The following is a 24,597-nucleotide window of genomic DNA, read 5'->3' on the forward strand; positions in this document are numbered from 1 at the left end:
AGTGCACGTTAAAGAGCCCAGGTGGTCGAAATTTCCGGAGTCCTCCACTACGGCGTCTCTCATAATCATATGGTGGTTTTGGGACGTTAAACCCCACATATCAATCAATCAGCTGGCCTAAACGTTGCGGATTCGATTGCGGCCGCGGTAGTCGCATTTCAAGGGAGGCGAAATGGTAGAGGCCCATGTACTGTGCGATGCCAGTGCACGTTAAAAACTTTGGCAGCATGTCCACGGACTGAATGATGGAGAGTAGGGACAAGCATTCGTCAGTCCATTCGTTCTTGCTTCCGTCCATCTGTGTGACCGTCCATGCGTCCATCTGCCCGTCCGTGCGTGCGTCTGTTCGTGCGTCCGTCCATGCATCCGCCCCTGCGTCCGTTCATGCGTCCATCCATGCATCTGTCTGTGTGTCCGTTCGTACATCTATTCAACACTCCAAGTACCACCATCTCGCATCTTTCCACCATATATTTCCCATAGAGAAGCACCACAAACCAGCGGACATTCCAAGGACTAAACAAGAGGTGGCACACGCACACTTTCTTACGGCTTACGCTTCGGGTCTACTTCCCACCTTTAACCACCTCGAGTTCATGGTATATACTAGTTCACTGTATTTATGACACTGCGGCCCAACGCTCGCTAAACCTTTCTAAAACCAAGGAGGTTACGCCCAGCGAGTATAACGTAGTAACCTTTTCCTGTCAGATAGGGCTGAATTTACATGCCAATGGCTGCTAATGGGAAATGAGAGACTGGAGAATTGGGCTTTTACTTTCTCACGGCTTGCGCTTCGTATCTACTTCCCACATTTATTCACGTCAACTTCATTCATGGTATATACTATTTCATTGAATTCATGGCACTGAGGCTGAACACTCGCTAAGCCTTTCTAAAACTAAGGAGGTTACACCCAGCGAGTATAACGTAGCAACCCTTTCTCGTCAGATAGTGCTCAATGTACATGCCAATGGCTGCTAATGGGGATCGCAGCGTGCGCGTTAACTAAAAGCCGAATGCTCCTGTCTATCATTCCCCATTAGCAGCTAGTAGCATGTGCATTGAGCACAATTTTCTATTGTTCAACGACACACAGAATAAATCTCTCACCGGCACCACCTTGGAGATCAAAATATTATACTTGTTACATACTACAACGGCTACGAGGGACGAACGGGTGCCGTTATAAGAAGCTTCGCCCCTAAAGACAATCAGACGGTCGAAATTTCCGGAGCCCTCCATTGCGGCGTCTCTAATAATCATACGGTGGTTTTGAGACGTAATACTTGAGATAAGGATATTAAGGGACTAACAATTTTCCTCGTATTAGTGCGTTACTCGTTAACAATACGAAATTGAGCGTGCTCATCGCGAGAAGACGCTCGGTAAGTGAGAAAACGCGAGAGAAGAAAATGAGGGTGGCGACACCACATTGAAGTTCCTGCACCAATCTTGTGACGTCATGGATTTTTGACAGCGTCTACCAGGACATATCTTATACCTAATAGGTAAATACGGAGAACATTCACTGAGAGGGTGAGATGCTTAGCACACCCTTTTTCATAATATTCCGTCGGTTCAACGAGACCAAAATACGAAAGGAAGACTTTCAAAATTTGTCACATCATGAGTGGTAATTTCGCTGTGAAATTTGCAAGTGGCCATTGAAACTTGAATTTCTTTTCTATCAATGAACCAATGAATAAACCAACCATAGTGAATTTAATCTCGGGGATAGTTTTCGTAGTAAAAGTGATCAATCCAAACTGGTACGTCGTTTTACTTCTGTGTCCCTTTGATGTCGCACTCACGCTGACAAATCCGGTGTTTGGGTGTGTCCAACGATACAGCGGAAGGAGCTTATCCTCAAGAAGGCGCTTTTCGCGGGCCTCTTCCTCGCCGCCCTCGCCGTAGTGGTGCTCATGCTGGTGGTGCTGTCGCAGTGGTTCCCGCGGCACGTCACCGAGGAGACCACCGCGGCGCCCACGTACCCGCTGTGCGAGACTGACGACTGCGTGGCGCACGCGGCGGCGCTCACCGTCAAGGACCCAAAGGCCGGGACTCCGTGCTTCGACTTCGGCCGTTTCGTGTGCTCGGCGTGGACCAAACGCGTAGCCGTCGCGGGGACCCTGACCGAGCAGGTGACGCACCAGACCCTACAGCGCGTTTCCCTAAAGAGGAAACGAAACAAAGAAGGAATCGATTTCATGCGAAGCAGTAGCGAGTCGTCTATGCTTCAGTTTCTTTGGCTTTGAGACAAACGTTACGAAGACAACGGACGTCTTTATGTACATAGAGTAGTTGTGCGCGCGCTGTGTGTGTGCGCACGGTGGCACAAAGCGAGCACGCACCTCGTAGGCTGCAATGGCGCTTCAACTGTCGCTTGATCAGACGTAACGTCAGAATAGATGTCACTTTTATCGCTACGATGTGGGCTCCACGATGGGACATTATACGTAGGCCTTAAATACCATAGATGCAAAGTGCTGTTAGTCATATGAGAATGTTTTTACTACCTGCGCTTAGTAGACATATTTTTGTCACGCCCAGTGCCTGGCTACTTATCGCAAAGCGTTATCAAATTAAAAAAAAATGTATGAAAACATTGCATACTTATAATCTGTTGACGCAGCTGCTCATGGAATCGCTGCTTGCAATGACCCGATTGAAAGCCAACAGCTCTGTCGGCGAGTTGATGGACCGGCCCGCTGACTTCATGGCCTTCTGCAAGGTGGCGCGACCCGAAAAGGACTCTGCGGGCGTGGAGTCCTTCAAACAGTTCCTGCGACGCGAGGCCAACTTCCTTCGTGGAGGCGCCGCCACCTACGCAAAACTCCTCGAAGCCCTCGTCGTTTTAAGCGGAAAGGTAGCTGTCCACATGCGCATTTGTTTCGATTTAACCGGAAGTGGGGAGGTGGTGAGAGCGACGCACTGGCCTAAACGTGTGGTTAGGTCCCGGTGGAAGTGGACAGTGTGGCGTGTTGTGCCGCGTCAAACACGATCTACGCAGCAACTAAGCGTACAACAGGCCGTCTAGCGAACAACTACCCCGAGGTTTTATTCACTACGATGTGTTTAGACCGGATAGCAGTGGCATCAACTGGTATGCATACACTCACAGAAAGAGAAAAAGAAAAACCGCGAAATAGAGCGACCTATTCAAGCCTCTCTTTAGCGATTTGAGAAAACTCGTATTTTTCAATTTTCGTTAAGTAATCAAAAAGTCAGTTCTACAGCAAAAGCAAAGCAATATATTTGACAGCGACCCACAGAAATGTAACACTATTCATGGCAAGCAGATTGAAATTTGAGGGTCAAACGAAAACAATGCATGCAAAGAACGCCCACTATACAACGGCGAACTAACAAAGGCCACAGCTTGGACCTTACAACGCGCTGCTCAAACACGAATGATGACGTACGATATGAACGGAAAGGTATACACGGTGTGAGCACAAAATAAGTGTTACATTTCTTATTTTGTTTGAGCAGTTCGCTGCCAGAACACTTCGCTGAACAGGGTTCTTGCACTTCGCTGAACCAACTATAGCTACTTTGGCTCTTCTAACTAGCAGCTCACCATAAAGGTGAGCAGGGTTCCCCTTCAGGGGGAGCGGGCGAAGTCAATGTATGGGGCTGACTTTGCACCCCTCTCTATGCTGACCAGGAGGAGTAGGTGACATATTCGTTGAAACTCCTTCCCCTATCGCACTAATTTTGGTCTACCCCAAGTTAAGAGGGTGGTCGCCAGAGCACCGAGACACATACAGGTGGTTAGATAGATTGATACGTCGATATCAATAATCAAAGTACCCACAAACTACAAAGAAATGCTTCGCATTGAATACCACGTGGCAGAATCGCGTAACGCGGTGCGCAGAGACAGCAGGATCGAGCGTGCAGCAGAGACTTGAGCTGTGCTAGGACCTGTGCACGACCAGCCAGTAGCTCTACGTTCAATAAATCACCTTTAGATTTGGTGGAGGTGCTGGGTTAGGACGAAAGTACCTTTACTAACTGCAGCGTGGCTTCCCAGTTTCGTGCTAGAGAACAAGGAAGTGGTTTGTTGGGGGTCTACCTAGGCTTTTATGTCGTATTTCCGTCATGAAAAAGGCCTGGCGACAGGAGTCAAGCTCAGGGCCTCCGAGTCCGCGGCGATGGTTGTACAGGTCACACTGAACTTCCGCCAAGCACATGAACGAGGCCCTGCGAACGCGCCTTTTATGTGTGTTCTGAAAAAGTGTTTAACAATTTATAAGTATACTTCGTACCCTACCCGCAACTCCATGGAACGCTCCGTGAGCTGGCAACACAGGACGAAAAGACAGATGGCTGCGCTTAACAGTGTCAACGCGGCACCTTCGCTTGGCGCTGTGTTGAGGTTTCTTGATTGTGGCGTCGGATTGCGTTGCTTGCCTTGGACTGCGTGGACTGCCCCATTTTAACCGCACAAAAATTGTCACTGGTGAAACAGCTGAAATAGTTGTGCTGGACGTCCACACATCGAGCCCCTTCGGCGAACCGCATCAGATTTACTTCTAGCTGAATAACCTGTCTAGCGAGTCCGAGGTTGGACGAAGGCAACTACTTATGTGTAGCGGGCCTATCCGAAAGGTGCTAGCACTTTTACGCTGCGTTGCTACACTGATATAGACAAGGCCTCGTCAGTTTTTGAGGTAACTATGTTGCAATTCAGGCTGCCGATTAGATGTGTCTTATTGAGTTTTGTTGTCTCGTCAAAGCCTGAACACGCATGCCGTTCACTTGATTACAGAACGATACTTTGGCTGGGCCACACTATCTTGAGATAATAGAAATCGTAGTTTGGATTGTATTGAGAGTACTCCTTTCTTTCCGCTCTCCGCTCTGTGTTATCAGGTTTTTAATGAATTAGGTCGTGTGCTTCCGAAAACTTGCTTGTTCGTGCTGGCTGTAGTTGATGAATGAAGGCACACTACGCACGCTACAAATGCACGGACATGATGTATAGACACACAGACATACGTACACGCGTGACCTTCGCGAATGCGTTTGCTTGCGTGTATTTACACACATGTGAAATCGGAAATGTTCTGGGGAGAGATTACAGCAGCTTAATTTGAAAATTGGTAGCACTACGTGCTTGCAAAAAAAAAACGAAACAAACAAGCGTATGCGAATAATACTGTCCCACACGTAACGCATGAAATTTCCTAAAGCGCTTACGTACACAAAGGAAACTATATACTGCGCGCTTAGAAAAGCCAGAATATTGATAAGAATGCACATACAATAAATAATGGTGTACCCATCGAGGAAAATTAAGCTGTTGCGAGTTAATCGATTAGAACAAACTAACGTAGAGTCCGCCATCTTCGCTCCAATGCGTTTATTATTTGCACCGTTTTCTGTCGCGCGCCATCTGCATCCAACGGGAAGTGACAGAGCGATACGTTGTCTTTCCAACGCTATGCCACGCATTGCGGCACACTGCAATGGTCTCTGGGAATCGCTTTTATCTTTCCCAGACTCGCGTGTGCGGCATGGCGTAAAAAAACAAAGGAGCTATGCGGCCGCTTCTCAACGGGCCCAACGTGGTAACATGTCTCCTTTTGAGGTTGACCCTGTTGCCGCCGTTTCCAGGTGCGGCCGCTAGGCGGTGAACGCTCAGCTGGAGTCGCGAATATTATGTGAGAGAGAAAGCCGTCTCCAACAGAAACTTCGTATCCAATATGAAAGGAGCGATGTGTGTTGAAAGAAAAATGTGACAATTAAGAGTACTTGGTACTTAACTATGCGAAGGCAGAAACCCGTTACGTAAGGAAAACACATGCTTGCATTACAAAAAAAAAAAGTTTTCAACGATTTAGAGTGTATACGTGGCGCTCTACTATGGGAGAGCAAAAAGCCGTCCCGCATCTTGGTACTTTCCTCCCGCAGTGTTCTTGGTTCGCTGGGTGGTGGCGCCGGCTGGAAGCGGCAGATCGAAGTAATGGGTGGCCTCGGCATTTAGCTCTGGCAATGCGCCGTTGCTACAACCATCCCATTCGAAGCAGTGTATTTCGTTGACCGCGAGGTGGCGTCTTCAGCCCACGCCTCGTTATGCACTCATATTTGCACCCACATTTAAAAACTTGCTCTACGCCACTCGCCTGACTCAGACTACCAGTCTCACCACGTTCCCTGCTCGCCCCTTTTATTAACGGCCAGGATGCAGGCAAGAGACGACGCGCTTCACATTTCTCTTCGCGTTTCACGGTGCCTTGAAGGTGCTTCGAAAGCGCTTGGAAGGAGGGCATATGCAGTATCAGCGTTCATTATATTGGGACAGCGCGGGATCGACGATCAAACGGAGGACGACAAATAGGTTTTATTAGACTCTACAAAAGGGCGGACACTTCTTCTTCGTCCTCGTCCTGGCCAAGTGTTTTCGCGCTGCATTTTTGTCCTCACCATTGGCACATATGAGTGGCAATGTACTTGTTGATTCTACGATTGCGCGGGGTTCTCCAAACGCGGTTTCCAGGTGTATGTTTACGACTTCATCTACCGCAAAGATTATGTCATGATCAAGGCTGTTGTCGAGACGCCTATGTGCCACTAGGAGTCAACGTGGGTACGTCCGCATCAAGTGGTGCTATACCTGCCAAACAATATTACACATTGTAGAAGCTCTCATATATAAGTTCAATATAAACAATCAACTGCTCCTGTGACGACACGTTCTCCTTTGGTGTTGTATCGATCGGTATGACGGAGGCATCAGCCATCTTTTTCAGCTATATATATGTCTCCCACTCACTTCTATAGCCTCCCGAGTCCCAGACTGATTTTAGTGCAACGGATTTTTGTGAAACTTTCAAAATTAGTTTATGAGGGCCTCTGGATATAATAATAACAGCTTATTATTCACTGCAAACTTTCGGACGCGTGTGCCGCATTGTCCTTTATATTGGACATTGGGACTCTATGCGGTCTTTTCTAATGCAGTGGTATTGTTACACGCAAGATGTTTTTTGTGATAAATAATTTGATCAGGCAAACGTAGGAAAATTTTATTTACAAACTGCTTTTTTTCACTTTGTGTGAGTTCCTTCATTCACTTGGTGTGAGCATTTTCGAAGCATCTCCTGTCTTTGGTGACGCAAAAAGACAAATGACACTTTGTGCAGAAGAACTTCGTCTTTTTGTTGCATCCTTCGAGCCTGCAGCGGGCCGCATTCGGAGCATCTGTCAGCCTTGGGAAATGGCCTCTTTGCTCTTGCTTCGACTGGAGGCCACGGAGCCCTTTTTGGTGGTGGGCACCACTCTTCGTCGGAGTCACTCTCTGCTTCATTTTGACTCTGAGCTTGCGCAATTAGTTCCTCACCAACAGACAGACGAAACTCCAGAATTTCACAATCTCTTTCTGGCGCTTTTGTTGCACCCGCATGTCTTGCACGTCCTGCATCCATGAGTTGCTTAACGCAATGTCGAATAGGTGGAAGATGCTTCTGATGGTCCACTTGTTCACTCGAGCTTTGATTCTGGAATAGCTGATCATACGATCTGCGATATCAACTCCTCCCATGTTGACATTGTACAACCGTACAACATCTGGCCGGGGCACATCAATGTGTTTTTTTTATTTCCTGGACCACCTACAGCATGTGTCTTCTGGGTGCTGGCCATGAATAGAAGACATCAACGTACTGGGCTCATTGTCATACCAACGTACAACTGCCTGTTTTTTGTCGTTTCTCGCAAACATCTCTGACGTCCCTCTTCCTTTTTCTTTTAGCTCTTTCTCACTGGATAGTTTTACCCCTTTTGAGATCCGGTTGTTCCTAATTGTTCCCGTGCCAGTGATTCCGTTTTCTGCTAGCTTATCCAGAAGCGGCTCTGATGTAAAGTATCTGTCGAAGTAGACTTTCGTTCCGGGAGGGAGCGTCTCAGTGAGCCTCAGCACTGCGGATTCTCCTATTCCAGAGCTGCCTGGATTCAATACTGCCTTTTTTCCTTGATAGATCTCAAAATCGAGCATTAATCCACCTGGCATTGCGAGCACAAAGTTTTTAAGCCCCTCTGGGTTTGGCTTGCGTGGTACGAACTGCTTCAGCTGCGTTCGTCCACTGAACGGGATTATTTGTTCGTCGATGCTGACATTCCCTTCCCGAGGAAGCTTGTGACACCCTCCCAGTAGAAATGACACCAGTGGTCTTAGTCGCCAGAGCCTGTCTTTCTCTTTTTCTTGCTCACTTACATCAAGTTCGTTAACTAGCTTCAGCCGGCGCCGAAGTTGAAAGTACAGGTTCTTTGTCATGTTATCCGCAACAAGAGGCACCCTTGTCATTTTCATTCAGTACATGCGAATCTGCGGGTAGCACAGGCAGGACATTGTCAGTGAAATCCCAAAAAACATTTTGAGTTCTTCTACTGAGGTCTCCAGACTTTTTTCAGTCTCCTGGACATGTGTCCTGTTCATGGCAAAAGCCATCATCTCGAAGACTTCATGTGGCACATACTGAACGAGGTAGTCACTTGGACTCCACGAAACCCGTTGTTGACTGTCATAAGGGGTGGATGTGAAGTCAGTAATCCAAGACGGAAGCGGCCTGCATGAGAAAAAACAGCGTAAAAGAGCAGAGTTGCTTTTGATACGTTCACATGGCAATGACCGATCGTCACAATGCACACTCCTGCAGTGCATTAGCCCCCCCCCCTCCCAAAACGCATACTACTACTATTTCTTACCTACCATGGCGGTTCTATGACTGCCCCTTTGTCGTCTTCGAGGTGGACGGGCGTTCATCGTCGCTATTTTCATCCTCTTCAGAGCTCAGGGTATCGATTGGAGCCGAAAATGTAGTGTCTACCAAAGTGTCGTCGTCACTGTCTGAAAGATCAATGTAGGACGTGGCCGTTCCAGCGATTCTTTCAAGGATTCTTTCGGCCGTCTCATCACTGACCCGTGGCCTTTTTCCTAAATGAAAAAGAATTTCATATCATACCGCAACCTAGTAGCAATCGGAAGCAGGCACGTTCTGTTCACACTGCAGCGCGCCACGTTATTCACACAAAGCAACTTGGTTCAGTCCCGACGTCCAATCTTTTGGACATGTCAAAGCTCACACCGCGTAGGCAAAAGAAAGGACGTTAAGAGTTGAAATATTTAGCTGCGTGTGCTTTCTGAAACATTATCTTTGACGTTTAACCGATGAAATGACAATAAATAAGCTCAAAGTGCGAAAAAAAGTACTTACGGTTGCGGTTGACACCGTAGAACGCCGCACCACTGTACGCCACCATTATGAATACTCCTAGCGGCGCTTAGAGACCTCTAATTTCAAAACCACGGTACAGATGGCAGCACCAGTTGTCCAAGGTATTGGACAACCGGTTTTACGGCGATGGGAGCTTTGGAAAAGCTGTAATCGCTCGGTCTTCGATGTCCAATATTTTGGACAAATTTCCCATTGCTGGTACTCAGGAGGATAGTAGTATGCCGTTGCTGCCACTGAGAGACGGCGCCATGTACAGATGTTCCCATATCATGGCCATGAGTCTGACGCTAAGTCTCATGTTATGCGCAGAAACACGAACCGATGTCGCTGTTAACTGCTACTGTTTCCAGCATTTGTTTTGCGTATACGAGTTCACAGTACTAGCTATATTAAACAAGTTTATATAAGCTTAATTTTCACGACGTTCTTTAGGTTACAGTTTCAATATTAGACACTCTGACCTGTGAGTTTTGTGTTTTACTAAATAAAATCGAGAAGGTGGCTTCAGTCAGTTCCAGTGTTACGTTGCGTGGCGACTTGCAAACAGATCGCAGTACGAGGTCGAAGGCACTTATGAATACTATAATGAAACAAAGAAAGGGCCATAAGTTATGTCATGATAATTTGGGGAGGCTTGGACGATGAAACCACGATTTTACTATTAGTGACGCCGTAGTGGAGAGCTTGGGAGATTCTGACCGCTTAGCGTTCTTCAACGCGAACCTGAGTTGCGTGTACCTAAAGAACACGAACCTCCGGCATGTCGCCTCCATCAAACCACGATCAAACACGCGACTTTCAGGTTGTCAGACGATCTTCTAAGTTACACAAAGATTACCTATGGAAGTCACTTGCCAAAACCACAATACGATTATGACACGAAGCAGTGGGGCACTCTAGAAGTAATTTGACCACCGGAAGTTCTTTAACGCCAACCCAAGTCTCACAACTTGGATGTTTTTGCAGTCCGATCCTTTGGAAGATGTGGCTGCTGGAAATCGCGCCCATGTACACAAAATAGCGACCGATGAACGCGACACGTCATTTGCCGAGCCACCACAGCTGGCGTTGTGCAGACAGACCTACCAAGAAAATCGGCAGAAGAAAGTCATTGTTGTAGATAATAATCCCCTTTAAGAAGCGATGCAACGGATCGTCTCTGCACACCAGAACCAAAAAGAAATTGAAAGACACATGCGAGATCTCGGTAGCAATAATTTTTTTAACCTTCCTGTAAAAGAAACGGATGCTCGCAGCATTAGCAGTGAAAATAATTTTCCACGAAAAAATTTCAGCTTTTAAACAGGAACGAAAGAATACGCATTGCTGTGGCATCCTGAAAAATGCTTTTTGACGTAACAAAGACTCCCGAAGTGACATTTTTGGTAGGCCTCGTCACACTTCATGCATGCTGTTCGTGGCGAACCCCACGGACTCGTCAATGCATAGGCATACGCACGGACAGGGGAGGGGGGAGGGGGAGCGGACACTTTCCCCCGACCTGCCGTTCGACTTGAGTAAGTACCAAGTACGTTCCCTACCAAAGATCGGGTGCCACGTATGTGCTCAATCTGTTCGCGTGTCTTCTTCGTGGTCTCCCTTTCAAGTTTCGCCCAATTATATTCCTGCGTACGCGTCATACATCTTCTGAGCCGACCCTTCCAGTGTCCGCAGCGAGCAATGACAACTATGCGGATATTTGAAAATGGTGGCCTTAAACCGGTCACGTCGCATTTCAAGAATGTTAACGTTTCAACTTTACCCCGGAACGCTAGAAACTAGAGTCAAGCGTCTGCGAGATGCAACAATCGATTCATTTTTTTTTTCGCATCCATCGCAAAGCTTTACTTTCAACCATGATAAATTGGGCTAGAAGGCTGAGAAGGAAGGTCGGACCAGTGAAACATCGCGCCTTAAAGTAATGCGTTGCACGCCTATGCGCCTAATGACACGTTCAAGAACACGCAAAAGGACAATGACTGCGTACAAGGACTAACTCTGAGTGATTTTGGTTCTCTTGCAAGTGGTTCGTGCCACTGTGGTTCCGGTTTGACCACGTCGCGGCCACCAAGAACTCGAGGTTCATCACCATAAAGCCCGAGCCGCTGACAACCCTGTGGCGTAAGCTGCACGGCACGCTCAAGACCTACGCGGGTTTCGTGGAGCAGTTCATCAGGGTCATCTACGACAACGGCACTGCCTCAGTTCCCACCTCTTACCTGCACTTTTTGAGGACCGAAAGCGCGGAGGTGCAGGTGAGATTTGGCCACAGCCGCACACGAACACCATAAGAAAGTTAAGGCAGTTTCGCACTAGGCTCGACAGCAACGACAGCAAAGTGGAGTGAAGGTACGGAGGTAGACCCCCGTACTCTAGAAGGCCCCTTCACTCAACGCTCCACCTTAACTTGAGAAAGCCGATGGGAGCGCCCTCTATAGACTGAGAAAGTCACTGAATATCAGTAGTAATTTGCTGCTATTCTTGAGTAGCGCAGCGTCATTTTCAGCCGAGCAGCGGCGCAGTGCGGAACTCTGTCAAGTGAAGGGTGAAATTCGAGTCGAGGAGCGTTCGTGAATACGGGGGAAAGCGTCCGCGAATTCGCGTTGCTCCGAAAGTGAAGTCCGTGAAGGGGCGCATGCGCATTATTTCGCGGACAACATTATAACTTGCTCGGAGCCAACAAAGTCACAGCCGTGAAACACATTTTCCCAAGGCTACTCGCTATCTAGTCGTGAATTTGCGCATCCAGAACTTATGGGCATGTTTTTGAACACCAGTTTCTCAAATTCATTCACTTTAGAAACGTTTACTATGTATTATGTTTTCCAAAACTCAGATTCATATTTCACACAATTTTAACCCTTTGGTGCCCAAAACTTTGTGTTGATGAACAACACCAAGAAAACTTTGTTATGTGCAAGGAAATGCTAAAATGTGCCAATAACGTTTTCAGAAGAAAAAATAATTATTATTTATATGTGAGTAATCAGTTGTTGCTCCTGAACAACATTGGGCACCTATTCTACAACCCTATATGGAATGCCTTCCAGCAGTAGCGGCCTGGAATAAGGTGTGGAGGTGTGGATGCACGTTGCGCTATGCAAGATTGAGATTTGAGTGTATGCATCCTGAAATTTTGTTTACACCTGCCCTGGGGGTTGGATAGCCCAGAAAAAAACCATTTCAAGGTTAAAAAAAGAACATATCTTCTCATTATGTGTATTGAAATTGGTCTTTTTAGATTTATTATTGTGAAAATAAAAAGGGCATTCAACCACGCAGACATTGATGTGAAAATAAAGTTTTTTTTTTCCTTTTCGTATGACGGAGAGATCGGCGCACTTTTTCTGGGAGTGACCTAGACGAGGAAGACGAGAATAAAAGGAGTGTGAAATGGTTCTGGAGGGTGATAGTTCTCTTTCTCTGCCACACGGAAAGCGCCGAATATAACAGCTGCACACACTTTAACATATTACAATCGCATCTTCCCGTATGTGTTTGTACTCCAATACATACCCAATGGTGCTCGGGAGAAACAACCTATTTGGTATCTATGATGTAAGTTGTGCCCAAGCTAATTAGCATGCTGTTAAATGTTCCGCAATGACTTACGAGTCATTTCAAGTATAACAGACGTCGCAGTAGCTTCTTGTACCACTGTAATCAAATAAAGTTCGTTCCATGTGCGGAGCTTCTTTTACCATATGTGAGACGCTAGAACAAAACAATACAAAATGCGCTGCATTTATATTTACGTATTTTTTTAAAGCTCAAGACGTTTGGTAGTGTTTGTCTCTTCCCCCTTACACCACCAGAAGTGTTGCGCTGCTGTGTTTGTTTGCTGAAAAAATATTTTTGGAGTGGTCGCCCTTCAGCAACAGCGGGAATCCAAAGGTTGAACTCCACTGGTTTCGCATCTCGTGCACGATTTGAGCGTAACCGGGCACTGTATCGATGTCTATAAGGTCATTTTTGTTGTCTCTTGCACTGTTATAACATGCGCATATTTACAGATGTCCACTCTGCACATATTAGTGAGATACTTTTTTCATGCCAACAATAATAGGAAAACGCACGGCCTTCCGGATGAGCCCACACCTTCTGTTCTAAACGATATTTCGTAAAATAATGCCGGTGTGAGAAGCCCAATTGCCGCCGGACTCGTTTTCGGACGTCACTAAAACACATACCCGCACGCAATATATGGCGTCCGCTAGTTCGAGTTTAGCCACTACTAGAGTTTACGGTACTACTCGCTCACGGCCACGCAAAATGTACAATTCACCAATTCAACAGCAGCGGACCGAAGTCGACACGTTCGTTGAGCGCCTAATAGTAATAATTGTTTAGGTTTAACGTCCCAAAATCACGATATTATGAAAACAGATGCTGTAGTGAAGGGCTCCATAAACTTAGACCACCTGGAGTTATTCGACGTGCACCTAAATCGAAGCACATAGCTCAAGCAGTGTGTTGCACACTGCAATGGCGTCGTCTGCTGAATACGCCTGGTTTGAAGTTGCCCGCATCCAATCTTGTTTCATCGTCGGCCAGCGCTTGCGCAAGTTTTAGTTACCTCAAATCACTATAGTTCTCAGTAGAGGTCGTCTGTACCGTCCAAAATCCGCCACTTCAATCTTCTAGATAGTTGTTCTGAGCTCTGCATACGGTAGGCGACATGTCGACGTCTGGTCGCGTAATTTAAACTGCCGTATTCACTCGCATACCATGAGCGATCATTGGCGCTAACTAAAGTTGTCTATCTTTGGCTTTGCTGGCTCAATGACTACTACTGTGGCTAATGCTATTTTTGTTAATATACACCTTCAATACCAAAACTTCGTTTTCATTGACTTTCATGGCACATTCGGATGGTAGTTTAAGAGTGCTCTGACTGTGCCTTAAATATCTGCGATTAGAACAAGCTGGTCAGCAAGTCACGTTCCTATTTTGGCACATATTGACCCGCTGCTTTTTGCAGTAAGGCTTAGTTGCCTTATTTAAGTAACTTTTTCTCAAGATAGCATCGGATGTTCCAGTAGTTTACAATGGCCGAGTCTACCAACTTTTCAGACTAAGGTGCTGAAGTGGATGAGCGTTGCCGAGACTGACCCCCACCCGATGCCTGTGAGCGGTTCACTCTCCGATCTGGAAGAGTTCGCGCCCAGATTCACCGCCAACGACTGGACGTTGGCGGCGTCCAAGGTGCTGGGTTTCAACGTGGGCGAGCACTACGGCGTGTTCGTTAGCTCGACCACGCTCCTGAGTGCCATGGACGTGGCCACAAGGGCGCTGTCAGCCCAGCAGTTGCTCTACCACACCGTCTGGTGGTTCGTCCAGCAGGTCGGCGCGCTCACCAGCAACTCGCTGTTCGAGACCGCAACCTTTGCCCTCGGCGAGTCGAGTACGCTCTACCAGGGGCTTCTCTGCGGCATTCAGGTGAGTGTGGCCCCCATTCGAAGTGGGCCACAAGGACCAATGCATGCTCCCTGTTAATATCGCTCCACAGAAAGGAAAATCTTCATATCTTATGGGGTGTCCAAAGCATTCCCCTTATCCGTCCCCCCCCCCAAAGACATTTAAATTATGAGGGACAGTGGGAGAATGTTTTGTGCAGGTTGAAACTCGACGTCCAGGAGCCCGTCCTGGGTTAGGCAGAGACGGTTGTGCAAAAATACCGCGTGTCGCAACCGTCCCCCATCTCTACCTCTTTGTCCGTTTTTTAACCTAATGCACCTCTCCTTGGTAAAATGGAAGCTTGCGCAATTTGGTGTATCTTTGAAGTAGAGCTTCCTTACTACCTATAAAATTGCCCTGGTCGGGGGTGTGTCCATGCACTTCGATTTGTCGATCGTTTCACACTCAATTCTTATAGTTTCCCCGTTAGCGTAAGTGATAGAGCGACCAGCCCAGAAAGGCGTTGGTCCCGGGTTTGATCTCTATAATATGAAAAATTGTTCGGTGGCTGTGACTCTTTTTTAATGCGAAGCACTTCTTAGCAAACCTAGACAATTTTGAGCGTATCTATCTATCTATCTATCTATCTATCTATCTATCTAGCCGCTTACGTTTCGGTGCTCTCGTTGTCACCCCCCTTAAGTTAGCATGAACCAAATTTAGCATGGAAGGGTAAGATGGTTTGACGAATATGGCGCGCTGGTAAAGACGCGTGAATATAGTCACAGTCTCTTCGAGTACGGCGTCACACATTTCCCGTCAGACAGTGGCACATACCCACGAGCGGGTATGTGCCGCTGGTATATGGGTATGCGCCACAGGTGATGGACACTTACCTGCAGGACCGACGAGAACACACATGGGCAATATTAATGCGTGAGCGTTAAGAAATACCCGACATCAGTAGCGTCGAGCCGACAAATGCAAAGAATAAATGTCAAGGTCCCAGCTGGAATCGAACCCAAGCATTTTGTGTGGCAATGAAGCATTTTACCACAGAGCTACGGCAGGTCTCGGAACCTTTTTTTTCGAATAGACGCTAATCTTCGTCAAACATCAATAGTGGTTGCAGTGCGGCCTACCCAATTTTATAAAGGCTACATATGTACCCCGCCCCGCCGCGGTGGTCTAGTGGCTAAGGTACTCAGCTGCTGACCCGCAGGTCGCGGGTTCGAATCCCGGCTGTAGGGGCTGCATTTCCGATGGAAGCGGAAATGCTGTAGGCCCATGTGCTCAGATTTGGGTGCAGGTTAAAGAAACCCAGCTGGTCGAAATTTCCGGAGCCGTTCACTACAGCGTCTCTTATAATCATATGGTGGTTTTGGGGACGTTAAACCCTACATACCAATCAATTAAAAAAAAGAGGGAACAGAGGACGCAGCACCTGTATTGTGTCCTCTCGTCACTTAAACTCGTGGCTCGATCCGAGTTTGAATGAGTCGACCCATGAGTTAGTTTGCTTACACAGATGTTGCTCACTGCAACATGTGTTTTCGCTAAAGGAGAGAGGTACTGAGCTTTTCTTCGATGACATCCACTTTGGCGCTTTTGCATTGATTGATTTCACATTCCTGCACAGGTAAGCCTCACCTACAACATCCTCCTCGCGTCCCAGCACGCGGCGAACTTGCCGGACGACGCCAGGACGTCCGTCATGGAGACGCTTAACGTGGTGCACTCTGAGACGTCGAAGGTGGTGCGTTCGTCGAAGACGCTGGGCAAGCCCAGGCTCGACTGGATTTATTTCATGCTGCTAGAGACGCAGCCCGTCGTGTGGCCGCTGGCGCCGAACTTCGAGCCGGCGGACCTCCCACGTCTCTATGGCGAAAGCGTGGACAACTCGCGCGGATTCTTTGGCCACTGGCGGTCCAGTCACGAGGGGCTCGCCAAGAACATTGGAGGGTGCGTGAATTCGAGGCGTTTAGATTGAGGAGGATGAGAAGTGATACAGGGCTGACATCAAGAAATAGAGTGAACCAAACAGGCTATAGCCGATATCCTGCAGCCAGCTACAACCTGCGGAGCTTCGGCCGCAGCTGTCACTGTCGCACCGACAGAAAGTTTGCATGAAAGCCACGTCTGATTGCATTCACTCATATCCGTCACGTCAGGGGTCTTTCCATGCAGTTTCAGTTCCTTTCGCATGTAGACACACGTTTGTTTGTTTTGTGCTCGGTCGAAAAACTTGAACTTCCTCAAAAATTTAAGCAAGTATTCCCATCAGTGATAGGATAAACGTAATATTTTCAACTAGTTACCACGAACTAATATTGATATGCGAAGTATGTTAATTACCAGAAAAAAAACGCTTGCTGTTGGAACGGTAACTACCTAGTACGACTTGTTTGCACATGTGGATAGCACGCGCATGTCGGGGGGCGGAACTCGTATTTATTCGTAGGTTGTAACCACTTGTTTGTAACAGAATATATAAAAAAAGGCAGGGGACGTCACGACAAGGACAGGTAACCGGTAGTCAGTTACAGCCAATGGTTGGGAAGCGCTGCCTAAAGACTATTTTACGGATGAGTTTGAGCGCCGCCATAGTGGGCTGGTTAACATTGCGTTTGGTATCTTCGTCAACAACAACAACAAAAAAAAAACGATATTGTTGCGGTAGATGCGTACGCATAAAAATGTTTAGGTTAGTGTGTACGATGTTTGATGGCCTCATTAATTCAAATCGTGGTAAACAACAACGAGAAATGATTGGCTTAGAGCCTAAGACGTCGCTACCCAGGTTGTGTTACGGATAAGCATCTATAGACGATTTCATTTTCGACACATGTCCGGCGTCATGCTGGGTTGTCGGACGAATGTTTTCAGTAGTTTGAATGCGGTGAGGTGAAATTAAATAAAACGCCGTGAAGAGTTGAATGAACTCACTTTCATTTCCTGTAAGTCCACCAAAGCACTGTTCGTTTGGTCGCTACATGCGTTACTAATCACGTGAACTAGCACTCTCGGTAGATCGCGTTATGCCCCGTGTGCTGCTTCGACAGTCTGCCTAGCTTCTTGGGCCACTGCCTATAGATAATTTCAGGATCACAAATGTTATACCCCGAAAAACTTTCTGTCATCTCATTTACCAGCTCTTAACGATAAAACTGAAAGCACGTTTTCAATTTGTTTTCAAGTTTAAGGAAAGTCTCCCTTTAGTTTTCACATAAAAGAAACGTGCGTGAAGTACAAAAAATGTTCTATAATTTTATGTAGCTCAAACAAACATTTATTTGAACGCATTTTGCCAAATGAGGGAAGGAAACTGTAGAAAATCCGCGGGCTATTTTCTAAAAATCTTCTTTTCCACCAATGTTATTAAAACACATCGGTGAATAAAACGGGATGTCATCAAGGGTCTGTAGACACCGTGCAGTCAAGTTTTTAGTGCGACTGCAGCACCAGAACGCAATGCCTAGTGGAGAAAAAAAACGCCATAATAGGTTGGGGTCAGTCATAATTGAACGCTCTGCCCGCGTCTCCCTGCCCGCGTGAGTGGGCGAATCGCAGCAGGGATTCACGGGGACGCGAGCGCGCTTCTGTTTTCTGCGTACCCCTAACGGTCAATGTCAGCGAAGTTAGGATGGGCTAGCGTCAGCCATCCAGCTCCCTCTGGTGAGCGGACGGTGTCTATTCGACCATTCCAGCCACTATAGGCGGCGCAGCGGAAGGTTCAAATGGCGGACGAGAAGGTGATGTCGCGAGCGTTTACGTCAGCGTCCTTGAGCGTGAAGACGCGTTCATTGGTGTATGACTAGTGAGAGACCGAACTGCGTCGCTGTTCTATCACCGTGTGACAGCTTCGAAGCACGGCTACATGGCGCCACCTGCGTCACTGGAATGACCGAATACTGTCACACCATCATTATTTCTTTTTGGTGTTCAACGGAACCCCCCAAAAAACCGCATTTTCATACTGTCGTTTCATTCCCACAGTTCAGGCAGTGCAGCTCGATCCCACATATCAATCACGCCTTTTCTCTCAGCCCATACCGCAGCGCCGCTGCCCAGTTCTACCATCTCGACACGACGTCGCTGACCTTCTACGAACCGATTCTCAAGGGGATCGCGGTGTCGACGGCGGCGATCCAGCCGCCGCTGTACTACGGCGCGGGCACCGAAGCCATGCGCTACGGCGGCCTGGGATTCGCGTACGCCGACCGGCTCGTGCGTAGCATGAACGTCCGGACGCTGCTGCACGCGGCCGCCTTCGCGGTGACGCCCGTGGCCGAGTTGAAGGACAGGCTGCTTGAGGGCATGCTGTGCTCGGACCGCAACGAGAAGCTCAAGGCGTTCCCGTTTCTACCGGCGCTGGCACTGGCTTACGCGGCGTACAACAAGGTGCGTGCCTTCATGGGAAACATCGTGACGTCACACTAAGAGGGTATTCTGGTCATCCACTGCCGACTGGGGATACAAACGTCGCGTGATTCACGAATACGCCGATATGGCCTTTTTGACTTGCAAGATGAAATTTTGCGCAGAGATCCGAACATAGGCAAAATGCAGAGAAAGGTGGAAGCTTAAAGGAATGAAACATTCTTGTACGCGGTGTGCCGGTGGAACCAACACCTCTACAAGAGGTCTTGTGTTCTTCAAGGCTGCAACTTCAACTTGTCGTCTTCAAGGTGCAGCTTTGAAGAGGACGAAAATCGCTTGTCAAAACGCTGGCTCCAGTGGTACACCACTTTCAACAATTTTTTTTAGTTTGTTGAAGCCATAAAAAGTCACTCTTGATGCAGAGATGGACATCTCTCTATATCAAGACTATGACCTAGAAAGTCATTATCGAAAGATAACACGCGGTTATAAAGCAAGGATGGTGATCAAAACTAATCGATCAGGACAAGTGCTGGGCTTGTAACATGATGTTTACCAAAGAAAATTCCTCTGCCTTACCACGCACGCACTTATGAACCAGCTGCGCATGCGCAACCCATTTCAGCCGTGTCATTTGCGAGGAGGATGTGGGCTTTCTTCAAGAAACATTCACTTGTAAACTCGGTAGTCATCCTGTCTAGTTATGAGATGCTAAGCTTCTTATGATCGAGCTCAACCTGGGGGGTGGCGTGTGCGTCCCCTCCCCTCTCTCTCTCCTATTCTACGCTGCCTCCCTCTCGTCTCGCAACGTCGACGCTGGCAGCGTCTGCAAGATAGTTTTTTATTGAAAAAAAAACATGATTGCTTGCACTGCACAACCGTTAATTGGCCACCCCACATATATTGGCACTGGATCGTGACCTCTGAGATAGTGCCGGTGGGAGATTTCCCGTAGGCGTTGTTGAAGAAGTGAAATTCGGAACGTGCGTGTTAACTAAAAGCCGTCTGTGGGTCTGTGTGTCCAATCAGAGTCTTTTGTTTAATTTAAAATTAAAATTATTTTAAAATTAATTTAGAGCGTCCATTGAAAACTTCCTCCGCTTATCTTCGCAAAATGTAGAATAATGAAGTGATGGGCACTTCGCATCCAAAGTTGTTGATTGATATGTGGGGTTTAACGTCCCAAAACCACCATATGATTATGAGAGACGCCGTAGTGGAGGGCTCCGGAAATTTCGACCACCTGGGGTTCTTTAACGTGCACCCAAATCTGAGCACACGGGCCTACAACATTTCCGCCTCCATCGGAAATGCAGGCATCCAAACTTGTTGTAGGCATGTTAGGTAGCTTAAAACAGCCCTTCTTACTCGGACAGACGTTCTTCTCCTCGCGGCACGGTTGAGGTGTCCACTCACAGGTGAAGTCGTGCTAGCGATAGAAAAGACGCCGACGGGGGCCGACTTCGCGATGTCGTTGTGCTCCTGAAGCCAAATTTTGAGCGTCCACCAAATTTTCGCGGGGTACCTAAGGCCTTAACAGGCTGCACCGCGGGATGGTTCCGAGAGTCGCGAGACAGCTGGTCACCGTTGCTGGTACCGCATTTCCTTTTTTTTAAAACTTGTAAACATGTAGATGGTACTAATTGTTCTTTTTTCTGGTTCTTCTTGTAATCTTGTCGATGGTACGAACTGTCCATGTTTTCTGTTCTCCATATTGAAATTGGTCGACGGTTCTGTTTGTGCGTCCTGTTTTTGCTTTTGTAAATTTGTCGATGGTTCCAAATGTTCACATTAAAAGACATCTGTTAGTCGGCGTTCGTGTTGCCTTGACTTCCTTCGTACGTACGCGTTGGCACGCCGAGTCCTTAAACACCAATATGTTACCACCTCGACTTCCCGTTGTACTTACCGCTGTTCTTCATGCATCTGTTACGTGCAGACGGTGAACGGCACCGACGAAATCCGCCTGAAAGGTCTTGAGGAGTACAGCGCGGAGCAGGTGTTCTTCATGACCGCCTGCCTCACCATGTGTGAGCAAGACGCCGCGGGGCGGCGCCACTCGCCCAACTGCAACGCGGCCGTGCGCAACTTCGCTCCCTTCGCGGAGGCATTCAACTGCCCGCTCGGTTCGCCCATGAACCTCCGGGACAAGTGTACCTTGCTGACCAGCTAGCGGTGCTAACAGTGGCCATGCTGCGCACGAGCATTGCGCACGTCATCTTCGGACGCGGACACGGACTGAATTTTTCTTCTTTTTTCGCTATTGTAGATTTCGAACAATATCTTTTATTTACCTACGTTAACGTTAATTACACCTATTTGTTCTTACGCGGAGTGATTTTGTTCGTTTCGTTTACAATTGAGTTTTTTCGTTTTCATTACGAAGCTTTGAAAAGTGGCTATTGGACCTTTTCAATTTCAACGCTTGTATTTATAGGTATATCACTTCACGATGCTCAGACGACAGCTTCCCTCTTAGCGTTGAGGGAATATATTAATGTTTTATTAAATTGCCGGTGATTATAGCAGTGAAGCGGTGAATATGCAGGCGAAACATGTCTGCTAGCAGAAAAGGCATCTAGCAGATGGGTGCCATAGGTATTGGACTATTCATAATTGCCACCAATGGTCCGTTAGAAATACAGACGGGCAAAAACACGTGAACAAATTGGACAATCCTCACTTTGCTCGATACTTGTCTGCCGAAGTGTCACGAGTTTGCGAACGTGGCAAAAAAGCTGGGTACTGCTCAAATGGCAAACAATAAAGAAGCTTACGCTACACTTAGACGGTGCTGTTTGCAACGGTCAACAAAATTCATTGCCGCCTGTTTGCCGGTTTCGCTGGTCATCCAGCATGAGATTGTTGCATGGCTCATGAATTTTTCAAGCGAAGCTTCTGTTGCGACGAAAATGTGTTAAATGTTGCGAGACCACAAAAAAATGAGAAATCAAATTTCGACAGCTTCCACGTACCTTGCAATCGATGATATGCGAAGAATGCTGATGCAATGTGAATCTATTTTAATTTTTTATTGAGCCAAGCATTACGAAGTGGGGCTAAATATATGTACAAATCCACTCACGCACACACATACGTTAAATAGCCTCGTACCTTTTATATAACCAGTTGTTTACAGTTGCGTAACTATGCCAACAGCAACAAGGATATTGGAATCACCAGAAGTGGTAAGCCGATATGAAGCCCTGGTGCTCGTGAATATGGCAGGCCTGAACACTGCTACATAATCAACTTCAGCGGATGGCACCTAACTATACAATTGACTGACGGCTGTACCACAGCACATAAACAAAGTTTATTAAATTGAGTAGGCAGCACTGCAACCCCTATTGGCGTTTCACGAAGATTGGCGTCTATTTAAAAACTACTTCCGAGACCAGGCGTAGCTTTGTTGTAGAGTACGTCATCGCCACGCAGAATGCTAGGCTTCGATTCCTGCAGAGACACTGACATTTATTATTTGCATTTGTCTAGACAGTTTTTAATTACCCATGTGTGTTCTCCCCATTCCTGGGTCGTCCCCATTCCTGGGTCGATATAAAATGTCTATCCCCTGTGGCACATACCCGCATACCGGTGGCACATACTCGCCCCGGGCATATAGTGTTTGGCGACGTACACGACGAGATAGTGACATTATTCATGCCATGACCAGCGTGCCGTATTCGTAGGGGATGATCAGACGTAGGCGGCTAGATAGATAAATACACAGAAGGACGCCAAAAGTGCTTGCAGTACGCAAAGAAATGCTTCGCATTCAGAACTTCGGCGGCTAGTGGAAGTGCTTCGGCCACATGCACGTTCGAATGCGCCCTTTTTCAATTAATGAAGCCCTCTTCATTGTGACCTTGTCGGTGATCAGTCATCTCTGAAACTTTATTCTGATATCTTATGCAGGTGAGTTGTAATTTAACGTTCCCACAATTCATTGTTGCCTGCATATGCGTGTACGACCGTCGATGTTGCCTGCAGTAAGTGAAGTGTGGCGCTGCTAAGCACGTCGATGGAAGCCCTATTCGCGGAACGGAGGAAGGAAACAGAAGGGAGCGATGCGCAATGTGACAGAAAGTTAATTGAAGTATGCGTTAGTCACGCATACTTCAAGCTTCGGTAGACTATTTTCGCGCGCCGGCAGAAACTTCGGAGAAAGAGAAAAATAAACCGATTCGTTCGAGGATCAAGGACATTGGCAGATGCTGCTAACATTGTAATTATGTGTTTGCGTTTATAGACGTCAAAGTGTACACGGGAGCCGAGGCCTTTGTCAGGCTTTCCAGCTTTTAGCCTCGGCTTCCCCTTTGTGTCAAAGGAAAATAAAAATCACTTCATTATTCTCGTATGGTAAAGCCTCCAGTTCCAAGGCCCCATTAGCCCAAAACTTGGGGCTCCCATGTCCCTGCTCGATCTCCAGATTTTTTTTGTACTGTTACGAGGGCGCGAGCTACACTAATCCGCAGTACTGTGGGGGAGATAATGTGCCTCTTTCATGATTCCACGGAGTATGCGCTCTTCCCATGGCAGGAAAGTTGCGAAACTTCCTTTTATCTGGGAGCATTGTGTTCTGGCAATATTGCTTGACCCGGTCCCTAACGAAACTTTACCGAAAAGGCAGAGGGCAGCACCGGAAAAAATGAAAACGGGTGGATTGCTGGTGTTGCTGCCTTCAAGTCGCACTGAAGGTGAAACGGTAGAGCAGGTGGAGTACCGCGGCCGTGTTTCCTCTTCCGTGCACCCGCTCGCCACAGTGGCTTTCTGGACATGTCCTAAGGTCACCGGCTGGCTTCTCAGGGTCGCTTCGGCAAGTTGCGCATCCAACGGCCAGAGGCGTAGGCAGACATACTTTTCGAAAGGGGGCATCTCCTTAATCTGAAGGGAGGTAGGCAGACAAATGGCATTTTCGCACTATGTATGTCACGGCGATAAATATTTTGGGGGTGGAGGGGAGGGCCCGGTGCCGGTGTGCTACCATAGTAGCCACTTCTAGTTAGTTTTAACAATCGCTCACTAGGTGGCGTTGTGTGTATATGTACCTGGAAATTATATCACTAGATGGCGCTAGTGGGTTTCATATAATTGAAGATTAAAGAGGATAGATGTCCAGTTATAAGAAAATCGCAGCATATCCATGGAGTGAATGATGAGTAGGGCGAAGCGTCTGTCCGTCTGTCTGTCACACAGACAGATATACAGACAGACGTACGGACGGAAGGATGGAGGCGTCGCTCCGTTAATCATCAGTCTCTCAGTAAATATGCTGTGGATATTTCATTTCAAAATAAAGATATCTGGAACAGTTTGCTCATTTCAGTTGTAACTGGAAACATTTGAGTATGAACGTACTGATAGAAGATGTCCAAAATTTTTATTGTGGAGAACATTTGTTTCTCTGGCCAAAAATTGCTCCCAAACAAAGCGAATGAGTATTGCTGATAATATGCTATTGCAAAAACTTGGCAATATCCCCGGCACATAACAGCATAATTACTGACAGCGTCATCGATGATAATATGGGTAGTACTTACCTATGACACTATCTATTTCACTATCCATAGTG

At 47.2% G+C, this 24,597-nt stretch overlaps 1 protein-coding gene across 1 annotated transcript; it reads left to right on the plus strand.

The window, feature by feature from the left end:
• Positions 1-1,853: 1,853 nt before the first annotated feature.
• On the plus strand, positions 1,854-21,767 carry LOC142795434 (endothelin-converting enzyme 2-like; the record flags this gene model as incomplete). The annotated part of the gene is made up of 7 exons (XM_075886054.1): positions 1,854-2,144; positions 2,636-2,869; positions 11,270-11,500; positions 14,319-14,684; positions 16,282-16,604; positions 18,689-19,043; positions 20,962-21,767. Coding segments are annotated over 7 exons (2,034 nt in total), but the record flags the coding sequence as incomplete, so codon positions are not given.
• Between the last annotated feature and the right edge of the window lie 2,830 nt (positions 21,768-24,597).

Source organism: Rhipicephalus microplus, unplaced genomic scaffold (genome assembly GCF_043290135.1).
Source record: "Rhipicephalus microplus isolate Deutch F79 unplaced genomic scaffold, USDA_Rmic scaffold_671, whole genome shotgun sequence".
In the NCBI taxonomy this organism is placed as follows: Eukaryota; Metazoa; Arthropoda; class Arachnida; order Ixodida; family Ixodidae; genus Rhipicephalus; species Rhipicephalus microplus.